The 22,476-nt window shown below is 40.6% G+C and overlaps 1 protein-coding gene and 1 long non-coding RNA gene across 2 annotated transcripts; both read right to left on the bottom strand.

Annotated features, from left to right (window-relative positions):
* Positions 1 to 1,002, bottom strand: mc4r (melanocortin 4 receptor). The gene has a single exon (XM_014190362.2). It carries the CDS (start codon positions 1,000 to 1,002, stop codon positions 1 to 3), a length of 1,002 nt encoding a protein of 333 aa, XP_014045837.1.
* Positions 1,003 to 10,350: 9,348 nt separating this feature from the next.
* On the bottom strand, positions 10,351 to 18,982 carry LOC145877556 (uncharacterized). Its single transcript, XR_014391867.1, has 2 exons — positions 12,368 to 18,982; positions 10,351 to 10,840 (listed from the first exon to the last, which is right to left on the bottom strand). It is a non-coding gene; the product is annotated as an uncharacterized LOC145877556 (long non-coding RNA).
* Between the last annotated feature and the right edge of the window lie 3,494 nt (positions 18,983 to 22,476).

The raw sequence follows: 22,476 nt of genomic DNA, 5'->3' as shown, positions 1-22,476 counted from the left end.
TCACACAGAGACACACAGAGAGGCAATATCATACCAGCAGCAGAAGATCTCCTTGAAGGTCTTCCTCATCTCCTGGCTCCTGAAGGCGTAGATTAGCGGATCGATGACAGAGTTACACATGATGAGAATGAGGTACATGTTGAAGTGAGACATGAAGCACATACAGTAGGGGTTCCTGGGGCAGGAGATCATGAGGATCAGATGGAGGAAGAAGGGCGCCCAGCACACTATGAACACCCCCAGGAGGATGGTGAGGGTGATGGCCCCCTTCATGTTGGCTGCCTGCCAGATGGGGCCGTTGCCCGGCAGAGCGGCAATCCTCTTCATGTGCAGACGCGCCAGCATGAACATGTGGACATACAGCGAGGCCATGAGCACCAGCATGCTGAAGAACATGATGATGAGGCAGATGAGGACGGTAGTGCTCTCCGAGTAGACGATGAAGAGTACGCCTGACACAGTGCAGAAGGTCCAGATGCTGGTGATGATGGCGGCAGCCCGGCGCACGGTCATAATGTTGTGGTAGCGTAGCGCGTAGAAGATAGTCACGTAACGGTCAACAGCGATGGCCAGCAGGTTCCAGATAGACGCCAGTAGGGAACTACAGATCATAGAGTCAAACACGTTGTCCATGCTCTTGATCTTGCCACCGCCGATCCCCAAGTTGCCATCAGTGATCATCGCCATGACAATGGTCTCAGTGGCATTGGAGACGCTGACCAGCATGTCAGCCACGGCCAGGGAACAGATAAAGAAGTACATGGGAGAGTGCAGATTCTTGTTCTTGATGATGGCGGCAATAACCAGGATGTTCTCCAGCAGGCTGATGATGCCCAGCGTGAGGAAAACCTCAGTGGAGATGAGCAGCTGCTCGTAACACCCAGGCAAACCACGTATTCTCTCCGCCATAGCCTGGGGCTGCTGATTGCTGAAAGGCAGAGCTCCAGAGCTGTGGTTCCGTAGGTGGAATGATCCATGGTGATGCTGGTGCGTGACATTCATTGTTTTTGTAGGGTCTCTTCAGTCAGTACTCTTCAGCACACTTCATTATTCCCTTAATATGTCCAAAGAGTTTCTGTGCCTAACGAGGAGCTACTACATTAAAGAGCTTCAGCTTCGAGTGCCAGGCAGACACTGGACAGTGAAGTATATAGTCTGAGACATTCGGAGGCAGTCCGATCCGTGACCGCAGGTGGCCGTTTGCATCTACCTCAGACTCCACTGGCAGGAAAGCCTCATCATCCTCTGGACTCACGCTGCCATCTATTTACCACAGCTTCAGCCAGAGAGGTATCTGAGAAAGAGAGAGAGGAGAAGAGAGCAGGGTAGAGAAAGAGAGAGAGAGGGAGAGGGGTAAGCGAGAGTGAGAGGATGGAGAGAGAAGGAGAAAGGTAGAGAGAGAGAGGGAGGCAGAGAGTTTGAGGGATACATGGAAAGCGAATAATGGAGTGTGTGTGTCTGTGAGTGAGTCCAGAGAGTTTGAGACACTAACTGAAAGAATAGGTATTAAAGCACACACAGACAGCCAGATCTTCACTTAGCAGAATCATTCTCACTTTTCCTCCAGACACCCCTCAGCACTCTCATCCCTTGCTCTTCCCTGTCTCTCAGCCAATGAGGGGGTGTTTACAAGGGTGGGCATCATATCTGGAGGATGTTCTTGGTCTGACATGGAGAGAGGTATGACTAGCCCTGCCCTGCTGCACCTTACCTCACAGCACATACAGGTTGTCCTTGTAGCATGTGTCAAATTAATCAATCTAATTGATGGTTTTAACAATGTCAGCAATGTGAGTCTTGATTTTAAGGTGTTTAAAAAGCATTCACAGTGGTGATTTAAATGTATCAATAACATTTAGGAACTGTATTCTAACTGCCACTATGTTTCAAGCAATCAGCTTTACTGGAAATGCTCTTGTAACCTACTTATTAATCCCCAGTTGTTGAATATATCACATTGTTATGCAGCCTCCCCATCTGTCCTAAGATGAATCACACCTCTGACTCAGCCAGCGCTTTGGGCTGGCTCTTTGGCCTATCGATTACACCCCTTGATGTCTGACACATACACAAGCATGGACACACGCACACATGCATACACACGGGTGTGGCAAAAGTTAGGAGATAAAGTATCTAATCAATGGAAGATGGAATTAAAATTACGGAATTAAGTTAAAGGAGAAGAATAGGGTACAACAACCAAGACGTTGGTTGCTGTCTCTCCGTCCCTGCTCCCCGGGTTACTCGCTCACAGTATGGCCCCTCCCCACCTGCTAGAGCGGCACCTCTGTCTCCATCTCGCGCTTTATCAGCTCTGGTTAAAAAGTAGCTTAAAAAAGTACTTTTCTGCTGCTTCCCTCACTCGGATCGGACTGGGTCTGGATCCAACCAGGTCTTTACGGAACGTCTCTAGTTGTCTCACGTCCGTTTGGAACGAGGATGAGTTGGACCGCTCATCTAGGGCTATCTTCTGTATACCACCACTACCTTGTCACAACACAACTGATTGGCTCAAACGCATTAAGAAGGAAAGAGAATGCCAAGCTGGTTGAGAGAATGCCAAGAGTGTACAAAGCTGTCATCAAGGCAAAGGGTGGCGGCATTGAAGAATTTCAAATATAAAATATATTTTGATTTGTTTAACACTTTTAAAGATAATATGTGTTATTTTATAGTTTTGATGTCTTCACTATTCTACAATTTTTTTAAATAGTAAAGATAAGGAAAAACCCTTGAATGAGTAGGTGTGTCCAGATCCTACCCAATTTTTAGGATCTTTCTTCTTATCTTTCTAACCACAGATCGAAGAAGCACACTGTTTTAACACATGTAGACAATGGTTTGGTTCTGGAGATAATGAATATGAGGGTGAAAAGTTGCGGAATTGCCCTTTAAAGATCCAACTTTATTTGGCAAGAACAATATCACACTGCAATCTTTCTTCCTCATTCCAAAAAAAGGAGGTGTGAGAGTGTTTGGTGCTGATCTGATATATACAGTACCTAATTCACACAAGATTCACAATATGTTGCCTGTAAAAAATATAATTGGGCAATGTTAATATGATTCACTCTCTGTTCACCCACGACTGCGTGGTCACGCATGACTCCAACACCATCATTAAGTTTACTGACGACACAACGGTGGTACCCATAGGAAAAACTTGTTGCTTAATAAGGAGTTTTTCTGACCTCCTGAGATTAATTGGATCTTCTCAATTTTGAATTCTGTAGTGCTCCTTCATGCCTGACTTATTTATCGTAAAGGCCCCTTCGGAGAAATACAACGATGTAAAAGAGAAGCTATTGTTTGAGACATATGATCTTAGATTGAGTGTACATTTGAGATGTGTAGATTATTAAATTATATCTTATTATAATATCCTCAATAGCTAAATCTGAGGAACAGGAGAAACAATTGAGATTCATAGTAATAATCTAACTGCATCCAACTGAATTGTGTCCTTTGCATTTAACCCAACCCCTCTGAATCAGAGAGGTGCGGAGTGCTGCATTAATCGACATCCGGGGAGCAGTTGTTGGGGGTTAACTGCCTTGCTTAGGGGCAGAACGACAGATTGTTTTCCTTGTCGGCTCAGGATTCAATCCAGCGACCTTTCGGTTACTGGCCCAACAATCCTACCCGCCAGATGACAGCTTTGCAAACTCTTGGCATTCTCTCCACCAGCTTCATGAGGTAGTCACCTGGAATGCATTTCAATCAACAGGTGTGCCTTGTTAAAAGTTCATTTGTGGAATTTCTTTCCTTCTTAATGTGTTTGAGCCAATCAGTTGTGTTGTGACAAGGTAGGTGTGGTATACAGAAGATAGCCCTATTTGGTAAAAGACCAAGTCCATATTATGGCAAGAACAGCTCAAATAAGCAAAGAGAAACGACAGTCCATCATTACTTTAAGACATGAAGGTCTGTCAATCCGGACATTTTCAAGAACTTTGAACGTTTCTTCAAGTGCAATCGCAAAAACCATCAAGCACTATGATGAAACTGGCTCTCATGAGGACCGCCACACGAAAGGAAGACGCAGGGTTACCTCTGCTGCATTGGATAAATTCATTAGAGTTAACTGCACCTCAGATTGCAGCCCAAATAAATGATTCACAGAGTTCAAGTAACAGACACATCTCAACATCAACTGTTCAGGAGACTGCGTGAATCAGGCCTTCATGGTCGAATTGCTGCAAAGAAACCACTACTAAAGGACACCAATAAGAAGAAGAGACTTGCTTGGGCCAAGAATCATGAGCAATGGACATTAGACCGGTAGAAATATGTCCTTTGGTCTGATGAGTCCAAATTTGAGATTTTTAGTTCCAACAGCCATGTCTTTGTGAGACACAGAGTAGGTGAACAGATCATTTCCGCATGTGTGGTCCCACCATGAAGCATGGAGGAGGTTGTGTGATGTGTAGGGGTGCTTTGCTGGTGACACTGTCAGTGATTTATTTAGAATTCATGGGACCGTTAACCAGCATGGCTACCACAGCATTATGCAGCGATACGCCATCCCATCTGGTTTGTGCTTAGTGGCACTATCATTTGTTTTTCAACAGGACAATGACGCAAAACACACCTCCAGGCGTGTAAGGGCTATTTGACCAAGAAGGAGAGTGATGGAGTGCTGCATCAGATGACCTGGCTTCCACAATTACCCGACCTCAACCCAATTGAGATGGTTTGGGATAAATTGGACCACAGAGTGAAGGAAAAGCAGCCAACAAGTGCTCAGCATATGAGGGAACTCCTTCAAGACTGTTGGAAAAGCATTCCAGGTGAAGCTGGTTGAGAGAATGCCAAGAGTGTGCAAAGCTGTCATCAAGGCAAAGGGTGGCTACTTTGAAGAATCTCAAATATAAATATATTTTGATTTGTTTAACCTGTTAGGGCTAGGGGGCAGCATTTGCACGTCTGGATAAAAAAAATGTACCCGATTTAATCTGGTTACTAATCCTACCCAGTAACTAGAATATGCATATACTTATTATATATGGATAGAAAACACTCTAAAGTTTCTAAAACTGTTTGAATGGTGTCTGTGAGTATAACAGAACTCATTTGGCAGGCAAAACCCTGAGACATTTTCTGACAGGAAGTGGATACCTGATGTGTTGTATTGACTTTAAACCTATCCCATTGAAAAACACAGGGGCTGAGGAATATTTTGGCACTTCCTATTGCTTCCACTAGATGTCACCAGCCTTTACAAAGTGTTTTGAGTCTTCTGGAGGGAGATCTGACCGAACAAGAGCCATGGAACGATGATGTCCCATTAGACACCTGGCGCGCGAGTTCATGTTGGGTACCCTCGTTCCAATACGTTATAAAAGAGTATGCATTCGTCCACCTTGAATATTATTCATGTTCTGGTTAAAAAAGGCCCTAATGATTTATGCTATACAACGTTTGACATGTTTGAACGAACGTAAATATATTTTTTCCCCTCGTTCATGACGAGAAGTCCGGCTGGCTTAGATCATGTGCTAACAAGACGGAGATTTTTGGACATAAATGATGAGCTTTTTTGAACAAAACTACATTCGTTATGGACCTGTGATACCTGGAAGTGACATCTGATGAAGAGAATCAAAGGTAATGGATTATTTACATAGTATTTTTGATTTTAGATCTCCCCAACATGACGTCTAGTCTGTATCGCAACGGGTATTTTTCTGGGCGCAGTGCTCAGATTATTGCAAAGTGTGATTTCCCAGTAAGGTTATTTTTAAATCTGGCAAGTTGATTGCGTTCAAGAGATGTAAATCTATAATTCTTTAAATGACAATATAATATTTTACCAATGTTTTCTAATTTTAATTATTTAATTTGTGACGCTGACTTGACTGCCGGTTATTGGAGGGAAACGATTTCCTCAACATCAATGCCATAGTAAAACGCTGTTTTTGGATATAAATATGAACTTGATAGAACTAAAAATGCATGCATTGTCTAACATAATGTCCTAGGAGTGTCATCTGATGGAGATTGTAAAAGGTTAGTGCATCATTTTAGCTGGTTTTATGGTTTTGGTGACCCTGTCTTTGACTTGACAAAACATTACACACAACTCTTGTAAATGTACTGTCCTAACATACTCTAAATTTATGCTTTCGCCGTAAAACCTTTTTGAAATCGTAAAACGTGGTTAGATTAAGGAGATGTTTATCTTTCAAATGGTGTAAAATAGTTGTATTTTAGAAAAATTTGAATTTTGACATTTATTTGGATTCAAATTTGCCGCTCTTGAAATGCACCTGCTGTTGATGGAGTGCACCCCGGGTGGCACGCTAGCGTCCCACCTAGCCCATAGAGGTTAACACTTTTTTGGTTACTACATGACTCCATATGTGTTATTTCATAGTTTTGATGTCTTCACTATTATTATACAATGTAGAAAATAGTAAAGATAAAGAAAAACCCTTGAATAAGTAGGTGTGTCCAAACTTATGACTGTTTACGTATGTTCTGTTAATTATAAGTGCTGGCTAGCTAGATAGCTAGCTAACAAGCTAGCAACAAACCAAAGCACTCTAAACCCCAATGTTCTCATCTTGAAACTATTTGGATTATAAAGACCTAAAGCCGCATTTTTGTATGAACCGGCCTTCATTTGACAGTCTAGTGGGAGGGTTACAGTCAGAAGAAGGGTACAATGGATGGGCAAGATCTTGGAGATCCTAGTGTTTGTCTACTGGCTAGCCAATGCCACATCATACCGCGTTGTTTCTGATGTCTTTGGAATCTGCTCATTACCATATATTAATTGCTGCGATGTCATGCAGACTGACATTTTTGTGTTTATACCTTTTCATAACAGCAAGGACAAGTTTGATGTCGAACAGCAATATAATATTCATGATTTAATGCGTGCCAAAGCCGGTAAGATGAAAGGGGACGTTTTATACTGAAGCATTGATGGGAGTTTGAAACATAATACTGCATTGATGACTACCTCAGCTGGCAAAAATAAAAGTACAGGCTTGTTACCGGCAATACCTCGCAGATAAAAAGGCGGGAAAAAAGAAGACTGCATGCTACTGTGAAGATGGCTGGTTTTCATCTTGGTATGAATGGGATAAGACAGTATGTCATACTTGAAATTCAGGAAGCTCAAGGTTAGATTACATATAATCTTCTTTCAATCCTGCATTCAGTGTTTGCTGACAGCTTTGTAACAACTTTCGATCCCATTCGAGGTATTCTGATGTGAGACAGGTATATTACTATCATAAGAAGGATTGTATCACCTCAAATTATCTTGAATGTATGGAAATTTGAAAAGAGAAGAGTCACATTCAACAAGGCCTAAACACTGCTAGACACAAAAGTACAGTATTTTTTAACATAAATCAGAATTACTCTGTCTTATGTCAATTGTTGTAGAGGTCAGGTTGGTTTGCAGAATTACCTAACTGTAACAGTATGTACTAGGCGTCATCCAAGGCCACCTTAAGTGGGTTTCTAATAAAGAGGATGGCTTCACGTACATAAAGCATCACTCAATATGACTCAGCATCAAATTTACGTATTTTGGAAAAAGTCTTTATTTTTCAGGGATAGCTTCACTTAAAGCAAAATATTATATAGTTCTGTAACTGTCTCTTCTTGATTTCACCTTCAAATCCTACTACTTGCAACTCAAATACATTTGGAAATTACAGAGCCCTACCAAGTGGCTGAGAAGTCAAGAGGGTCATACCAGCAATTCCATGTTAGGGTAATTTGAATAGCATTTGTACTCCTCTCAATAATGCATAAATTACTATAGATATGCTTTAATGGATTTTATAGGAGGGGAAGCATTGTTAAATGAGGGCAGATTTGAAATCAGGGAAAAATAAAGGTCATTTGGTGTGTCTTAACATGAATATTTGTGTATAGTACAATGTCCTCAAAAACACTCAATCGTAATTTTCACCAAAGAGATTTTAATGACAATGTTTTTTTAATGACAGTTAGTACCTTATATTGACTAATCAACCACCTGGTTCAGCACATCCAGAATTCGTACTTTTTGGCCTTTTTACAGATGTTTAACTATTTATTTACACATTCCTACTCTTATGGTCTCTACTAACAGGAATGGTGCAATATTACCCCTCACCAACTGAATTCCTGTTTTTTATCCCATATCTTTGGTGACTGATTTTGAGTTTTCATACAGCCCTCTGAGTGGGCAAAGTTAGATTGACACAACACTCAATCCAAAAGGTATAAATTATGTAAACTGATGCAGGAGGGCTGGGGGAGTTGAACAATCAATTTCAGGTGATGATTTTTTTCATATCCACTGTCAAAACATGCTCTACCAGCCGGATTAGAAAACAGTTAAAGGGTTAACACAGAAACCCTCCATCGTTCCAGTCAGTTGCCATGGCTGCAGGGCGATGTGTGCACTTTCCAAGAATCTGCTAAACCATCCACAGTTTGATCATTTCAGGGGACTCATATAATCCATCAGCAGCACCCATCCATTCATGTACATAGAAATATCCCTATTTTTAGAATCCTTAGAATCCTTCTGTTTTTCCTCTGATATTTTACTAATTCATGCTTTGTCAGTGACTCTCTGCTTTGTTTTGATACAAGGGTGGAGTTAGTTTCTGTGTTCTGGGCTCGGACAAGCTGGTGAAAGAAAGGCACTGTCCTTTCTCTTTTGTGTGCTCATGAACAAGGCAAACTTCAATCCGTAATTCAGAAGTTCAGCACTAAAGCCCAATTGGAATTTAAACGCAATGTTCAAGAGGCGGAGATTCCATTCACGGTAAACGCTGCATATGTCGGCTGAATCGGCTTCAGCGATACAGATTTAATAGAGCCCTTAGAAGTTGTACATGGCTGCAACATCAATGGTAATAAATCACAAAAGCAATGGTGGAAGAATAGCTTTTCAAATTGTTTATTGGTCTTACCTTTATTATTACATGGAGGTCATTTGAGGTTTTCAATCTCCTTTTCTGAGAGAGACCTGATAAGACTTATATGTATTCGGTGGAGAAAACATACAGAGCCTCCAGAGCCATATACTGTATTTAGATATTACAGTATATTAATTTTCTAAATGGCTCTTCCTATCTCCAAGTGAGTTTTACAGCTTTTAACAATAGGCTACGATGTTGTAGTGCCTTGTATGCAAGTAATGCTCTTCTCAGTGAGAATCTAGACTACCAACATTCCAAGAGTAACAGATTCATTCGTCTGAGTAAAACAATGTGTATCAAGAAATTCCCCTCTATATTTATTAAACATGTAATATCACAAAGCAATAATTATTTTTGCTGTCCTATGAACTCAGTTGCCAGTTTGAATATAATAATTAAACGGTGTCCTCAGACCAAAAAAAGGAAAGCTTCACAACAGTCTCTTTTTGACACTTCATAGTACTCTATGCAGGTTGAGTAGCACACACAAACATATTTTGAGCCAAATCATTACAAACAAAAGGACAACAAAGGACCAGATCGGCGATAATTAATTGGTGGGGTGGCTAGTGATTGAAAACCCTTGTGTCATAATACACCCGCCACCATGCCTATTGTAGTTCCTCCAGGGGGTTATATAATCAACAGAACCATGCCAGGTGCATCTCATGGATGTGCAGATACAGGACAGGCATAGCTCCCAGAACTCAATCATATGTGGGCTCATTATGGATTACTTGCAGCTGCCAGGTAAGTCAAATGAGCATGAAATCCATTATTTAGATGTATCTGTATGGGGTTATGTCAATTGTGTCATAATTACATATTTTGAAATACTATATGTGCATATGTAATGTTTTTGGACACATATTTTCAGGTTTGTCATTTATGATATCGATGAGCAAGACAACTTATTTGTAGAATATCTATCTATTTGCACAACATTTTGAACTCACATGATACACATGGTAAGTAAATGCAAATCCAACATGATCTTGTTGGGAACTCTACTTCTTAGTTGGTTTAATGTGTTCCAATTACTTTTCTTTGTATAACCGCACACACACAACCGTCCCTCCAGGCCGGTCTCACCATCTCTTTGCAGTCTGCTTATTTCTCTGACCTGGACCTTGGTTATATTATGATCCTTCAAATGGGCAGACTGGGTAACACACAAAACTTCGCTCCTGATGACATGGCCTGAGTCTACTGTTGCTTACATGGTTTCAATATATGAATATAGGGATTATGCAGATTACAATAAATTACTATTATGCTTCTTCCCACCCTGCCCTCACGCCCCACTTCCCGCTTGACTACTACACTTTCCTTCAAACTTCAGTCTCCAATCTTTACTTTACAGGCCTTTGCATGAATTTAAATGTAAAAATTCAAAGAATTCCTCACGACAATATAGACATCAAATCAAATCAAATTTATTTTTATATAGCCCTTCGTACATCAGCTGATATTCTCAAAGTGCTGTACAGAAACCTAGCCTAAAACCCCAAACAGCAAGCAAAGCATGTGAAAGAAGCACGGTGGCTAGGAAAAACTCCCTAGGAAAAACTCCCTAGAAAGGCCAAAAACCTAGGAAGAAACCTAGAGAGGAACCAGGCTATGAGGGGTGGCCAGTCCTCTTCTGGCTGTGCAGGGTGGATATTATAACAGAACATGGTCAAAATGTTAAAATGTTAAAATGTTCATAAATGACCAGCATGGTCAAATAATAATAATCATAGTAGTTGTCGAGGGTGCAACAAGCACGTCCGGTGAACAGGTCAGGGTTCCATAGCCGCAGGCAGAACAGTTGAAACTGGAGCAGCAGCACGGCCAGGTGGACTGGGGACAGCAAGGAGTCATCATACCAGGTAGTCCTGAGGCATGGTCCTAGGGCTCAGGTCCTCCGAGAGAAAGACAGAAAGAGAGAAAGAGAGAATTAGAGAGAGCATATTTAAATACACACAGGACACCGGATAAGACAAGAGAAATACTCCAGATGTAACAGACTGACCCTAGCCCCCCGACACATAAACTACTGCAGCATAAATACTGGAGGCTGAGACAGGAGGGATCAGAAGACACTGTGGCCCCATCCGATGATACCCCCGGACAGGGCCAAACAGGCAGGATATAACCCCACCCACTTTGCCAAAGCACAGCCCCCACACCACTAGAGGGATGTCTCCAACCACCAACTTACCGTCCTAAGACAAGGCCGAGTATAGCCCACAACGATCTCCGCCATGGCACAACCCAAGGGGGGGGGGGCGCCAACCCAGACAGGAAGACCACGTCAGTGACTCAACCCACTCAAGTGACGCACCCCTCCCATGGACGGCATGGAAGAACACCAGTAGGCCAGTGACTCAGCCTCTGTAAAAGGGTTAGAGGCAGAGAATCCCAGTGGAAAGAGGGGAACCGGCAAGGCAGAGACAGCAAGGGCGGTTCGTTGCTCCAGCCTTTCCGTTCACCTTCACACTCCTGGGCCAGACTATACTTAATCATAGGACCTACTGAAGAGATAAGTCTTCAGTAAAGACTTAAAGGTTGAGACTGAGTCTGCGTCTCTCACATTGGTAGGCAGACCATTCCATAAAAATGGAGCTCTATAGGAGAAAGCCCTACCTCCAGCCGTTTGCTTAGAAATTCTAGGGACAATTAGGAGGCCTGCGTCTTGTGACCGTAGCGTACGTGTAGGTATGTACGGCAGGACCAAATCGGAAAGATACGTAGGAGCAAGCCCATGTAATGCTTTGTAGGTTAGCAGTAAAACCTTGAAATCAGCCCTTGCCTTAACAGGAAGCCAGTGTAGGGAGGCTAACACTGGAGTAATATGATCAAATTTTTTGGTTCTAGTCAGGATTCTAGCAGCCGTATTTAGCACTAACTGAAGTTTATTTAGTGCTTTATCCGGGTAGCCGGAAAGTAGAGCATTGCAGTAGTCCAGCCTAGAAGTAACAAAAGCATGGATTAATTTTTCTGCGTCATTTTTGGACAGAACATTTCTGATTTTTGCAATGTTACGTAGATGGAAAAAAGCTGTCCTTGAAACAGTCTTGATATGTTCTTCAAAAGAGAGATCAGGGTCCAGAGTAACGCCGAGGTCCTTCACAGTTTTATTTGAGACGACTGTACAACCATCCAGATTAATTGTCAGATTCAACAGAAGATCTCTTTGTTTCTTGGGACCTAGAACAAGCATCTCTGTTTTGTCCGAGTTTAAAAGTCCGAGGAGTAGAGACCAGAGAAGTCTCGGCCTCCGACTCCGACTCGCTTAATGGGGAGAACCGGTTGAAAGTTTCTGTCGGCTGAATAAGCGACACCGGTTGAGCATTCCTACAGCGTTTCCCTCCAGAAGCCATGAGAAAGATGTCCGGCTGCGGGGACCGTGCGAGGGGGTTTATACTAACGTTACTATCTGTACTTACTGGTGGCACAGACGCTGTTTCATCCTTTCCTACACTGAAATTACCCTTGCCTAACGATCGCGTCTGAAGCTGGGCTTGCAGCACAGCTATCCTTGCCGTAAGGCGATCGTTCTCCTGTATATTATAAGTACAACGACTGCAATTAGAAGGCATCATGTTAATGTTACTTAGCTTCGGCTGTTTGAAGTCCTGACGAACCATGTCCAGATAAAACCTCCGGGGTGAAAAAGTTGAATGAAAAAAGTTGAGTGAGGGAAAAAGTAAAAATATACGGTAATGAAAAAGTAAAAAACCGTCAGGTATCAAAGTAAGATCGGCAACAAAAACGCACAGCAGCGTAAACAAGTCTGCAAGTTGTGACCGGAAACAGGAAACAGGAAATGCCTGTTAGACTGATAGAGTTAGACTGACTACCCCTGGGCTGACGAGCACAAGTTGTGCTCGACATGTCAATACTGGTATTGGATCATCATGTACACTGGGTTTATTTGTTCCAGAAATCATCATAGCAAATTCTAAACCAGGTGTGCAGGTTTTGGCAGAGAGTAAACAGAGATGCTCCTCTGGCAATATCACTGCTCCAGACAAGTGATAGCACCTATAGTGCCTTCAGAAAGTATTCATACCCCTTGACTTATTCCACGTTTTGTTGTGTTACAGCCTGAATTCAAAATGTATTAAATATAGGTTTTTTCTCACCCATCTACACACAATACCCCATAATGACAAAGTGAAACCATGTTTTTAGAAATGTTAGCAAATTTATTGAAAATTAAATAGATAAATATCCAATTTACATAAGTATTCACACCCCAATACATGTTAGAAATACCTTTTGCAGCGATTACAGCTGTGAGTCTTTCTTGGTAAGTCTCTAAGAGCTTTGCACAGCTAGATTGTACAATATTAGGACATTCTTAATTTTTTTAAATTCATTAATTAAGCTCTGTCCAGTTGGTTGTTGATCATTGATAGACAACTATTTTTAAGTCTTGCCATAGATTTTCAAGCCGATGTAAGTCAAAACTGTAACTAGGCCAGTGGAGGCTCCTCAGAGGAGGACCATCCTCAGTGAATTTCTTTTTTTTATTGTAAAACATTGAAAGAGTGATCCTTTTAGTATAACTATACTAAATATAATCACATCACCAAATAATGTATTAAAACACACTATTTTGCAAAGAAGGTCTACAGTAGCCTCAACAGCACTCTGTAGGGTAGCACCATGGTGTAGCCGGAGGACAGCTAGCTTCCATCCTCCGGTGGGTACATTGACTTCAATACAAAACCTAGGAGGCTCATGGTTCTCACCCCTTCCATAGACACACAGTAATTATGACAACTTCCGGAGGACGTCCTCCAGCCTTTAAGAGCACTTGCAGCATGAACTGACATGTTGTCCACCCAATCAAAGGATCAGATAATTAATCTAGTACTGGAAGCATAAGCTACAGCTTGCTACCACTGCAGTGTATAAAATTAAGGATGAAGCAAGAGAGAAATAGAAAGAGAGATTGTCATTTTTTTTCAGTTTCACTTACTTAGCTAGCAAATGCAGCTAGCTAGTTTAGCCTACTGAAACACCCTGCTCAGACAGAGGGATGCTATATTAGCTAGAGGGCTATGATTGTCCAACACAACACTGGAACTTTTCCAAGTTAAGGTAAGCTTTTGGTATTACTAATTTATTGCCACCGGGGCCCACCGGTGTAACTGCTTACTGACTGTACACTGTAACGTTACTGCATGATTGTAGCGGGTATACTAACACGTTAGTTCTATTAGCTATGCCAACTATGACGCTACTTTAGCTAATATGATGACACGCTTATGTAGGCTGTGTGTAGCGGTTTGGCTTGGAAAGGTTTTTTCGCCTGGACACATACAGTTGATGTGTTGTTCATTGAAGTCCACAAGTGAAGGGAAGAGGTGAGAGGAGGAGAGCGCATAGATGCGAGAAGGAATAAAATGTGGCTGCTATGAAAGTGAAGTGTTTATGCATGATCAGGGGTGTATTCATTCCGCCGATTCTGTTGAAAAACTTTCTTAAACAGAAGCAAACGGAACAAAACAGGGATAAACATACCTGAATTTGTCCGATATAAAGTCTATCGCAGTTACATTGAACTGGGTGAAAAGAATATGAATGAGAGTCATCCAATATGCTGTAATAGAAATAAGGCCATGCTCATGAAAACAAATTGCCCTCCCTTGACTTAAACGTCACTGAACTAGGCCACCCAGGAAAATACAATGTTGTCTTAGTAAGCAACTCCAGTGTATATTTGGCCTTGTGTTTAAGGTTATTGTCCTGCTGAAAGATGCATTTGTCTCCCAGTGTCTGTTGGAAAGCAGACTGAACCAAGTTTTCCTACTGTAGGCATGTTATGGGAATGCTTAGCTCTATTTTGTTTCTTTGAATCCTAAAAAAATCCCTAGTCTTTGCCAATGACAAGCATATTCATAACATGATGCAGCCACCACCATGCTTGAAAATATGAAGAGTGGTTCTCAGTGATGTGTTGTGTTGGATTTGCCTCAAACACTTTGTATTCAGGACATAAAGTTATTTCTTTGCCACATTTTTTTTTGTACCGAATTGCAAACAGGATCTACAGGCTTCATTCTTTTCACTCTGTCATTTAGGTTAGTAATTTGGAGTAACTACACTTTTGTTGATCCATCCTCAGGTTTCTCCTATCACAGCCATTAAACTCTGTAATGGTTTAAAGTCACCAATGGTCTCACGGTGAAATCCCTGAGTGGTTTCCTTCCTCTCCGGCAACTGAGTTATGAAGGACGCCTGTATCTTTGTATTGACTAGGTGTAGTGATAGATCAACCAAATTGTAATTAATAACTTAATCATACTCAAAGGGATATTCAATGTCTGCTTTCTTTATTTTTACCCATCTACCCAACCTGATCTTAGAGCATTTCATATTATTCTGTATGTTAATCCTAAACACTCTATTTTGATATGTTACATTTTGTATGGTATGTATTAATTTGTGGATGTCCATCACCCATTAAGTATTATATATTATGACTTACAATTCGTATTATATGTCACTAAATGTGACCCGTTTCAGGAAACTAGGCATAAGTCGCGGGTCACTACTTCACAGGAGAGCCGTTTGAACGTAAACTTTTGTTTTTAATCAAAATGTGTTTTTTTTTGCCAGAAATGCCTTCTCGAACATGTGAACTTTCATGTGCCTTAATAACAAACTTGTATGCCATCTGTAAATGCAAATAAAATTGTTAAATCACGAGCCTAGTTGGTTTAGCCACAGATAAAGGGAGCAACCTTCCCACTAGCCATGATTGGCTGAGATAATGAGTGTGCTGGACATGCCGAGAGATGAGTTTGGATTGGTCTGCCATATAGCAGTATATTGAGCTGGTCAGTATATCTTGGTAATCCTGTCTAATGCAGCTTTTTTTTAATGTATCGTGTCTTAAGACTGCTTAAGTGTTGCTCTTCACTTTCTGGAGGACTGAGTTTTGAAATCTGTCTTATGTAACCATACCAAACATAACATACTAATTTGAGTGGCCCGGATTTACATTTACTATGTTATATGTAGTCTATGAGACCAGATTGATCTACCAATAGGTGCCCTTCTTTGCAAGGCATTGGAAAACCTCCCTGGTCTTTGTGGTTGAATCTGTGTTTGAAATTCACTGCTTGACTGCGGGACCTTTCAGATAATTGTATGTGTGGGGTACAGAGATAAGGTAGTCAATCAACGATCATGTTAAACACTATTATTGCACACAGAGTGAGTCCATGCAACTTACTATGTGACTTGTAAAGCACATTTTTACTCATTAACTTATTTAGTCTTTCCATAACAAATTGGTGGAATACTTATTGACTTTTTTCAAATTGAGATTATAATTTTTTTAAATGTGCATGTAGGCCAGTGACACAAAATCTCAAGATAAGCTGTTAAATACAGGCTGTAATGCAACAAAATTTGGAAAAAGTCAAGGGTTGTGAATATTTTCTGAAGGCACTGTATACCCAAACACCAGCTGGAGCAACAGCAAAGGTAAAGCCAGCCCAACAAAAGTTGCATTATGAGGCTGATGAAGGCCATTGCTAATAGCCTATTCATTGGTTAAAATGCACTCAGGTCTATGTCCCATAAGGCACCCTTTTCCCTATATAGTGCACTACTATTTCTATAAGTTATTTAAAACATGATGAAAAAAACATGACTATAAAGAATCCATTACAACAACAAAGGATTTAAGAAACAAACAAAAGGAAACTTCTTGGCAGGGAAGAAACTCATTTGAATAAATGTGGGTTGACTCTTATGTAGGTCTCATAACCAGCCATAAAAAAATGCAATATATGTCACAATAGGTGTAAATATATGGGTCATGACAGTGTTATGAACATATTATGACAAGTCATGTCAGCTGCTATGACATTATGACATGTTTATGACCGTGTCATACCGTGTTATGACACTGGGTGTCAAGTAAAGTGTTATTGTGTTTTCTGTGCCGGTACAGTGCTAGCTACATTCTGACCTTACTATCAATACAAACAATTTAGCCAATGGCAAACATACAGTACAGTATACTGTGATATATTTATCCTTGTTAATTCCATTGAATTTGGTCATATTGTCGTCCTAATATTGACTATATTGATTTGTTGTTATGAAGTTAAATGCAATTCTAAAATCAAGATAATCTCTGAGATATCCATCTGTAATATGTATGTATTTTCTCAGAAGGGACCATGTCCAATGTGTACGGTGTACTTCTGGCCAGATACCACTTCTTCCCTGAAGTGAAGGTCAAAGGCATGACTGCTTTGCCCAGGCTAATCCTCTTCACCTCAGCACATGTACGCATTACTAGTATTCACTTTAGACCATGCTTATTCATATTATCTATAAACATGTACTGACAAATACTATTCCCCCCTCCCTAGAGTCATTATTCAGTCAAGAAATCTGCAGCTGTCTTTGGGCTAGGGAATGAAAATGTTGTGGCGGTGGTGAAATGTGAAGACTGGTGAGCAAAAAGGGCAGAGTGATTTGCATTTGTTGATCGTGAATGTTGACTATATCAGAGCTAGAAGAGTGATGTCGTTTTCTTTTTATTCAATGGAAAAGATGATCCCTGCAGAATTGGAGTCCAGTATCATAACTGCCAAAATCAGGTAATGGTTGAATGAGTCTGCTCTTGCCAAACTGAGGGATAGAGGGCTTTGTGAATGAAATTAGCATATATTTTCAGCCAGGGAAGGATTTAGTCAAATAAGGAAGAAACAGATACCCCCTAAAAATACGCTCAAATCAAAATTTCTGTTTTCAAGTCAGTAACATTGTTCGGTGCATAAAATGAGATACTAGAGCTCCAGTGCATTGGCAGGGACTATTTGACAGGAAAAGGTCAACACACTCATCATAATTCCTGTCATCTCTCTCTCTCTCTTCAGGGTTGTGTCCAATTCTACTTCAATGCCACAGCAGGCACCACTGTGTACATACTGAGACTTTGATCCTTTCAATGCCATCGTAGGCATCTGTAAGAGCCATGGACTCTGGCTGCATGTTGTTGTATTTACTTTACAGCATCTATCTATAAATCATTGTTTACTGGACACAGCCTTATCCTGGACTAAAAATATATTTCAATTAGGCATCCTTTTTAGTCTAGTACTAGACATAATTTGTGTCTAGTACTGGACTAAAGTGTACTGGAGATTTGTAGGCTGAATAATTATAGGATACGGACCTAAAAAGCCTGAGTTTATTCAGTAGGCTCATTGTGTTATGACCAGTCATAGATTTATGGTAAGCCCCGGAAGGTAGTGTAAGCCCAGGAAGGTAAACCCGAACAGGCTGATACCTGTAGAGGGTAACAGGCTGACTACACCACTTGCGTCGCGTGTGTTGCAAAATAGATTCAGAAATCTATGTTATTCAATTATTGCACCAACGAGCATCTGCGTTGCCAAGGGCTAAAATAGAAGTCAGTTCTATTTCTGACGCAGATCACACTTCAAGACCTGCCACTCCCATCTCCTCATTGATTTATTGAAGCAGGTACCCAAGTGCCATCTCCTCATTGGTTATACCCACGTGGGTGACTGAAAGACGAACAAGGTCAGTGGCGGTAATGCACCTAATTTATGAAAGTTTTCAATTGCCATTCGGGGATAAAAGAAAAGCAATAAGATATTTTAACGCTGTTGGATTTAGGTATATTAGCAGTAGCAATAAAGAGAGGTTGGTTGTATGCCCTGTTGGGGTGGTGAACCGTGACAGATTATGCGGAAATAGGAAGGAAGACAAGTGTGAATAATTTTGGTAATGTGTGTTATCAACAACAGTGATATTTGAGGCACAATAGTGGAATAAGACATTAGGTCATCCGTATTCTCCGGTAATAAATGTGCAGACGCTATATTATAGGTTCTAATACAAGGTATTAAGTGCTGTGACCAATTAATAGGCACAAATACCATAACTATTATCCGGGGAAGTGGGTAGCTCTACCTTGGAAATAGTTAACCTGTCTGGGCTAGGGGGCAGTATTTTCACGGCCGGATAAAAAACGTACCCGATTTAAACTGGTTACTACTCTTTCCCAGAAACGAGAATATGCATATTATTAGTTGATTTGGATAGAAAACACTCTGAAGTTTGTAAAACTATTTGAATGGTGTCTGTGAGTATAACAGAACTTATATGGCAGGCAAAAACCTGAGAAAATTACAAGCAGGAAGTGGCCTGTCTGCGATTTTGTAGTTCTCCCTTTGCTTCTCTATCGAAACTACAGTGCCCGTGGGGTTATGTAGCACTTTCTAAGGCTTCCATTGGCTCTCTAAAGCATTCAGAAAGCGTATTGACGCATTTCCTGTCTCCGGGCAGATAACAGGAGCACAGTTTGCCAGTGGACTGACTGGTGGCTAAGAGATGGGAAATGCGCGTTCACAAGACCTCGCCATTTTTTCTCTTCCTTTTTGAATGAATACAGCATTGTCCGGTTGGAATATTATCGCTATTTTCCGAGAAAAATACCATAAAAATTGATTTTAAACAGCGTTTGACATGCTTCTAAGTACGGTAATGGAACATTTTGAATTTTTTTGTCTCGAAATGCGCTCACGTGTTACCCTTTGGATAGTGACCTGAACGCACGAACAAAACGGGATTATTTGGAACAAAAACAACATTTGTTGTGGAAGTAGCAGTCCTGGGAGTGCATTCTGATGAAACACAGCAAAGGTAATCCAATTTTTCTAATAGTAATTCTGAGTTTAGGTTGCCCCGACGTTGGCGGGTGTCAAATTAGCTAGCCGTGATGGCCGAGCTATGTACTCAGAATATTGCAAAATGTGCTTTCGCCGAAAAGCTATTTTAAAATCTGACATAGCGATTGCATAAAGGAGTTCTGTATCTATAATTCTTAAAATAATTGTTATGTATTTTGTCAACGTTTATCATGAGTAATTTAGTAAATTCACCGGAAGTTTTGGGTGGGAATGCTAGTTCTGAACATCACATGCTAATGTAAAAAGCTGTTTTTTGATATAAATATGAACTTGATTGAGCAAAACATGCATGTATTGTATAACATAATGTCCTAGGAGTGTCATCTGATGAAGATCATCAAAAGGTTAGTGCTGCATTTAGCTGTGGTTTGGGTTTTTGTGACATATATGCTTGCTTGAAAAATGGCTGTGTGATTATTTTTGGCTGGGTACACTCCTGACATAATCTAATGTTTTGCTTTTGCTGTAAAGCCTTTTTGAATTCGGACAATGTGGTTAGATTAACGAGAGTGTTATCTTTTAAATAGTGTAAAATAGTCCTATGTTTGAAATATTGAAACTATTGCATTTTTGAGGTATTTGTATTTCGCGCCACGTGATTCCACTGGCTGTTGAATAGAGTGGGGTGCTAATGTCCCACCTAGCCTATAGAAGTTAATAGAAGGTGTGTATTAGAGACAGGAGTGAGGAAATCTAAACACCTTGGACACCGTCGGGAGAGAAATAATAACTATTGATATGGCGACAGACGGTCCCGGGTTCTCTCTGTAAAGGGGAGGTAGAGGAGTTTAATAAAGCCATGGATGAGCTGAAAGAAGTGCATGAGCATTCTACCAATTCGGCTTGAATATCGGAAAAACTTAGCAAACTGGATAGAATTGGGCAACATTTCCCCGCTGATGGAGAATTGAAATCAAATAAAGAATTCAGGGAGGCAATTATGACATGGCACAATTACATAAAAACAGAATCAAAAGCTCAATATACCAGCGTTTTGATGTCAGCATTCTATCAACAAAAAATACAAACTGATAAACTCGGAATTAGTTGAAGTACTCAGCCACAGAAAGACTCGGTACGGGAGTGCATTGATAGAATTTGCACTTCGGCTTTGATGGCAGGTTTGAAACCTGTGATCAAAACGGCAATTGTGCGGAGTTGTGGATGAAATTGAGCAAGATGTTTTGAGAGTGGAATACGACTCCACTCACTTCGCAGATGTGAAAGTCACTAACAGTGGTTTCAATGGCCAAGGTAAGACAAAGAAACATAGCAGAAAAACATCAAAGTGCAGGGAGATAGCTCTCTGTTTTAGATGTGGGACTGTCGGACATTGGAAGAATGAGTGTAGAGTAGGAATGGAGCCTACTGCATTCGGAGGAAATGCTGCCATGCAAGCGTTAGCGGGACAGGAAACTTAGACATAGCGGTGTATGGCCTCAGTTCGATCAATAGTGGTTCATAGAGATTACAGTTTCTATGTGAAGGAAGACGTATGAGAACATGTCTTGCACAACTTTTTAATAGAGGCCAGGGATCAAATATTGTGGATTCCTTATGATGAGAAATTGGCTAAATTTGCCACAGGAAAAGGTATTTTGGGCTGAAGAATCTAGGCGAAATGCCAGGGGAATGGATTCTAAAGAGGTAACAAATGTAAATTATCTGGCAAAACACTCCTTGCAAACTCAGAAAACCTTGTTTTTTTATCTCATGAGACATTTTATGTGGTTTTATTATGAAATAGATTTACATTTTATGTTGTCTTATTCTGAAATAGATTTCTAGAATGGACGAAAGGGTGGAGGGGTAACGAGGAATTAGCAAAGGGGTTACTAAACCTAAAATTAACTTTTCATTTTTTTAGTTCATGAACATTGTGGTGCGGTGGTTATGGAGAGTCATGAGGAAAAGAGACCAGTGAAACGTTGGACTCGGTGGCGAGATAAAACCGCAGTGTCTAAGGGTAGTACATACTAAATAAAGGATAAATAAATTATGTGGTGGATTAAAACAAATGTTTAATGATTGGAGTAAGGACAGTGGATTTACCATGATCATGTTTGGTTTATAATTAATACTTCTGGATTGCACTCTTTTCCAAGAGGAGGGGGGGTCATTATCTCTCGTTGGAATGCTCCCGGAGACAGTGGTATTGGGGAGAGCAGTTAGTGACATTCGGCAGTTTTAAGTATAAAAGTATCTGGATTAGGCCATAAATGGAGTTCCCAGATAAGTAAAGCCTGTTCATGTATGTTTTTGAACTACGGTTTACCACGGACACACCAGCACGCACACACAACTTACCGGTTATGAATATGCATTAGTGGTGTTGATACTGTGGTCTTTTCAATTCAGTTTTTAATTGGGTATGCAGAATGATGGAAAGGTTTCAAATGTTTTTAAATGGTTTCGGAAAGACAGGGAAAGAAAAGGGAGAGGAAATATTTAATGGTGTCGAATGCCCTGTATCCTGACTTTCTGGTGAAGCCTGATCAATCTCACTAGAAACGATCGAAACAGGTGGGATTTAATTATAAAATGAATGAGAAACACCAGTTTCTATTCTATTTTACCATTACTTTATGAGATACTATTATTTCCTTATGGGGTTATCAAGAGATGCAATTCCAAATTGATTGGTTATTCGAATGTTTATTTTTTATTTAACATGTTGTTTTTAAATCACGATGTGAATCATGTGTTCGAAGGGAAAATCATCAGTTCCCTGGGGTCCTTGTCTTTGGGTAAATATACAAATGTATTTTGGTCAGTCTGCATATAGAAGGAAAAATATATGT

Source organism: Salmo salar, chromosome 03 (genome assembly GCF_965601325.2).
Source record: "Salmo salar chromosome 03, fSalSal1, whole genome shotgun sequence".
Classification (NCBI taxonomy): domain Eukaryota; kingdom Metazoa; phylum Chordata; class Actinopteri; order Salmoniformes; family Salmonidae; genus Salmo; species Salmo salar.
This window is presented reverse-complemented; position numbering and strand designations above follow the sequence as displayed.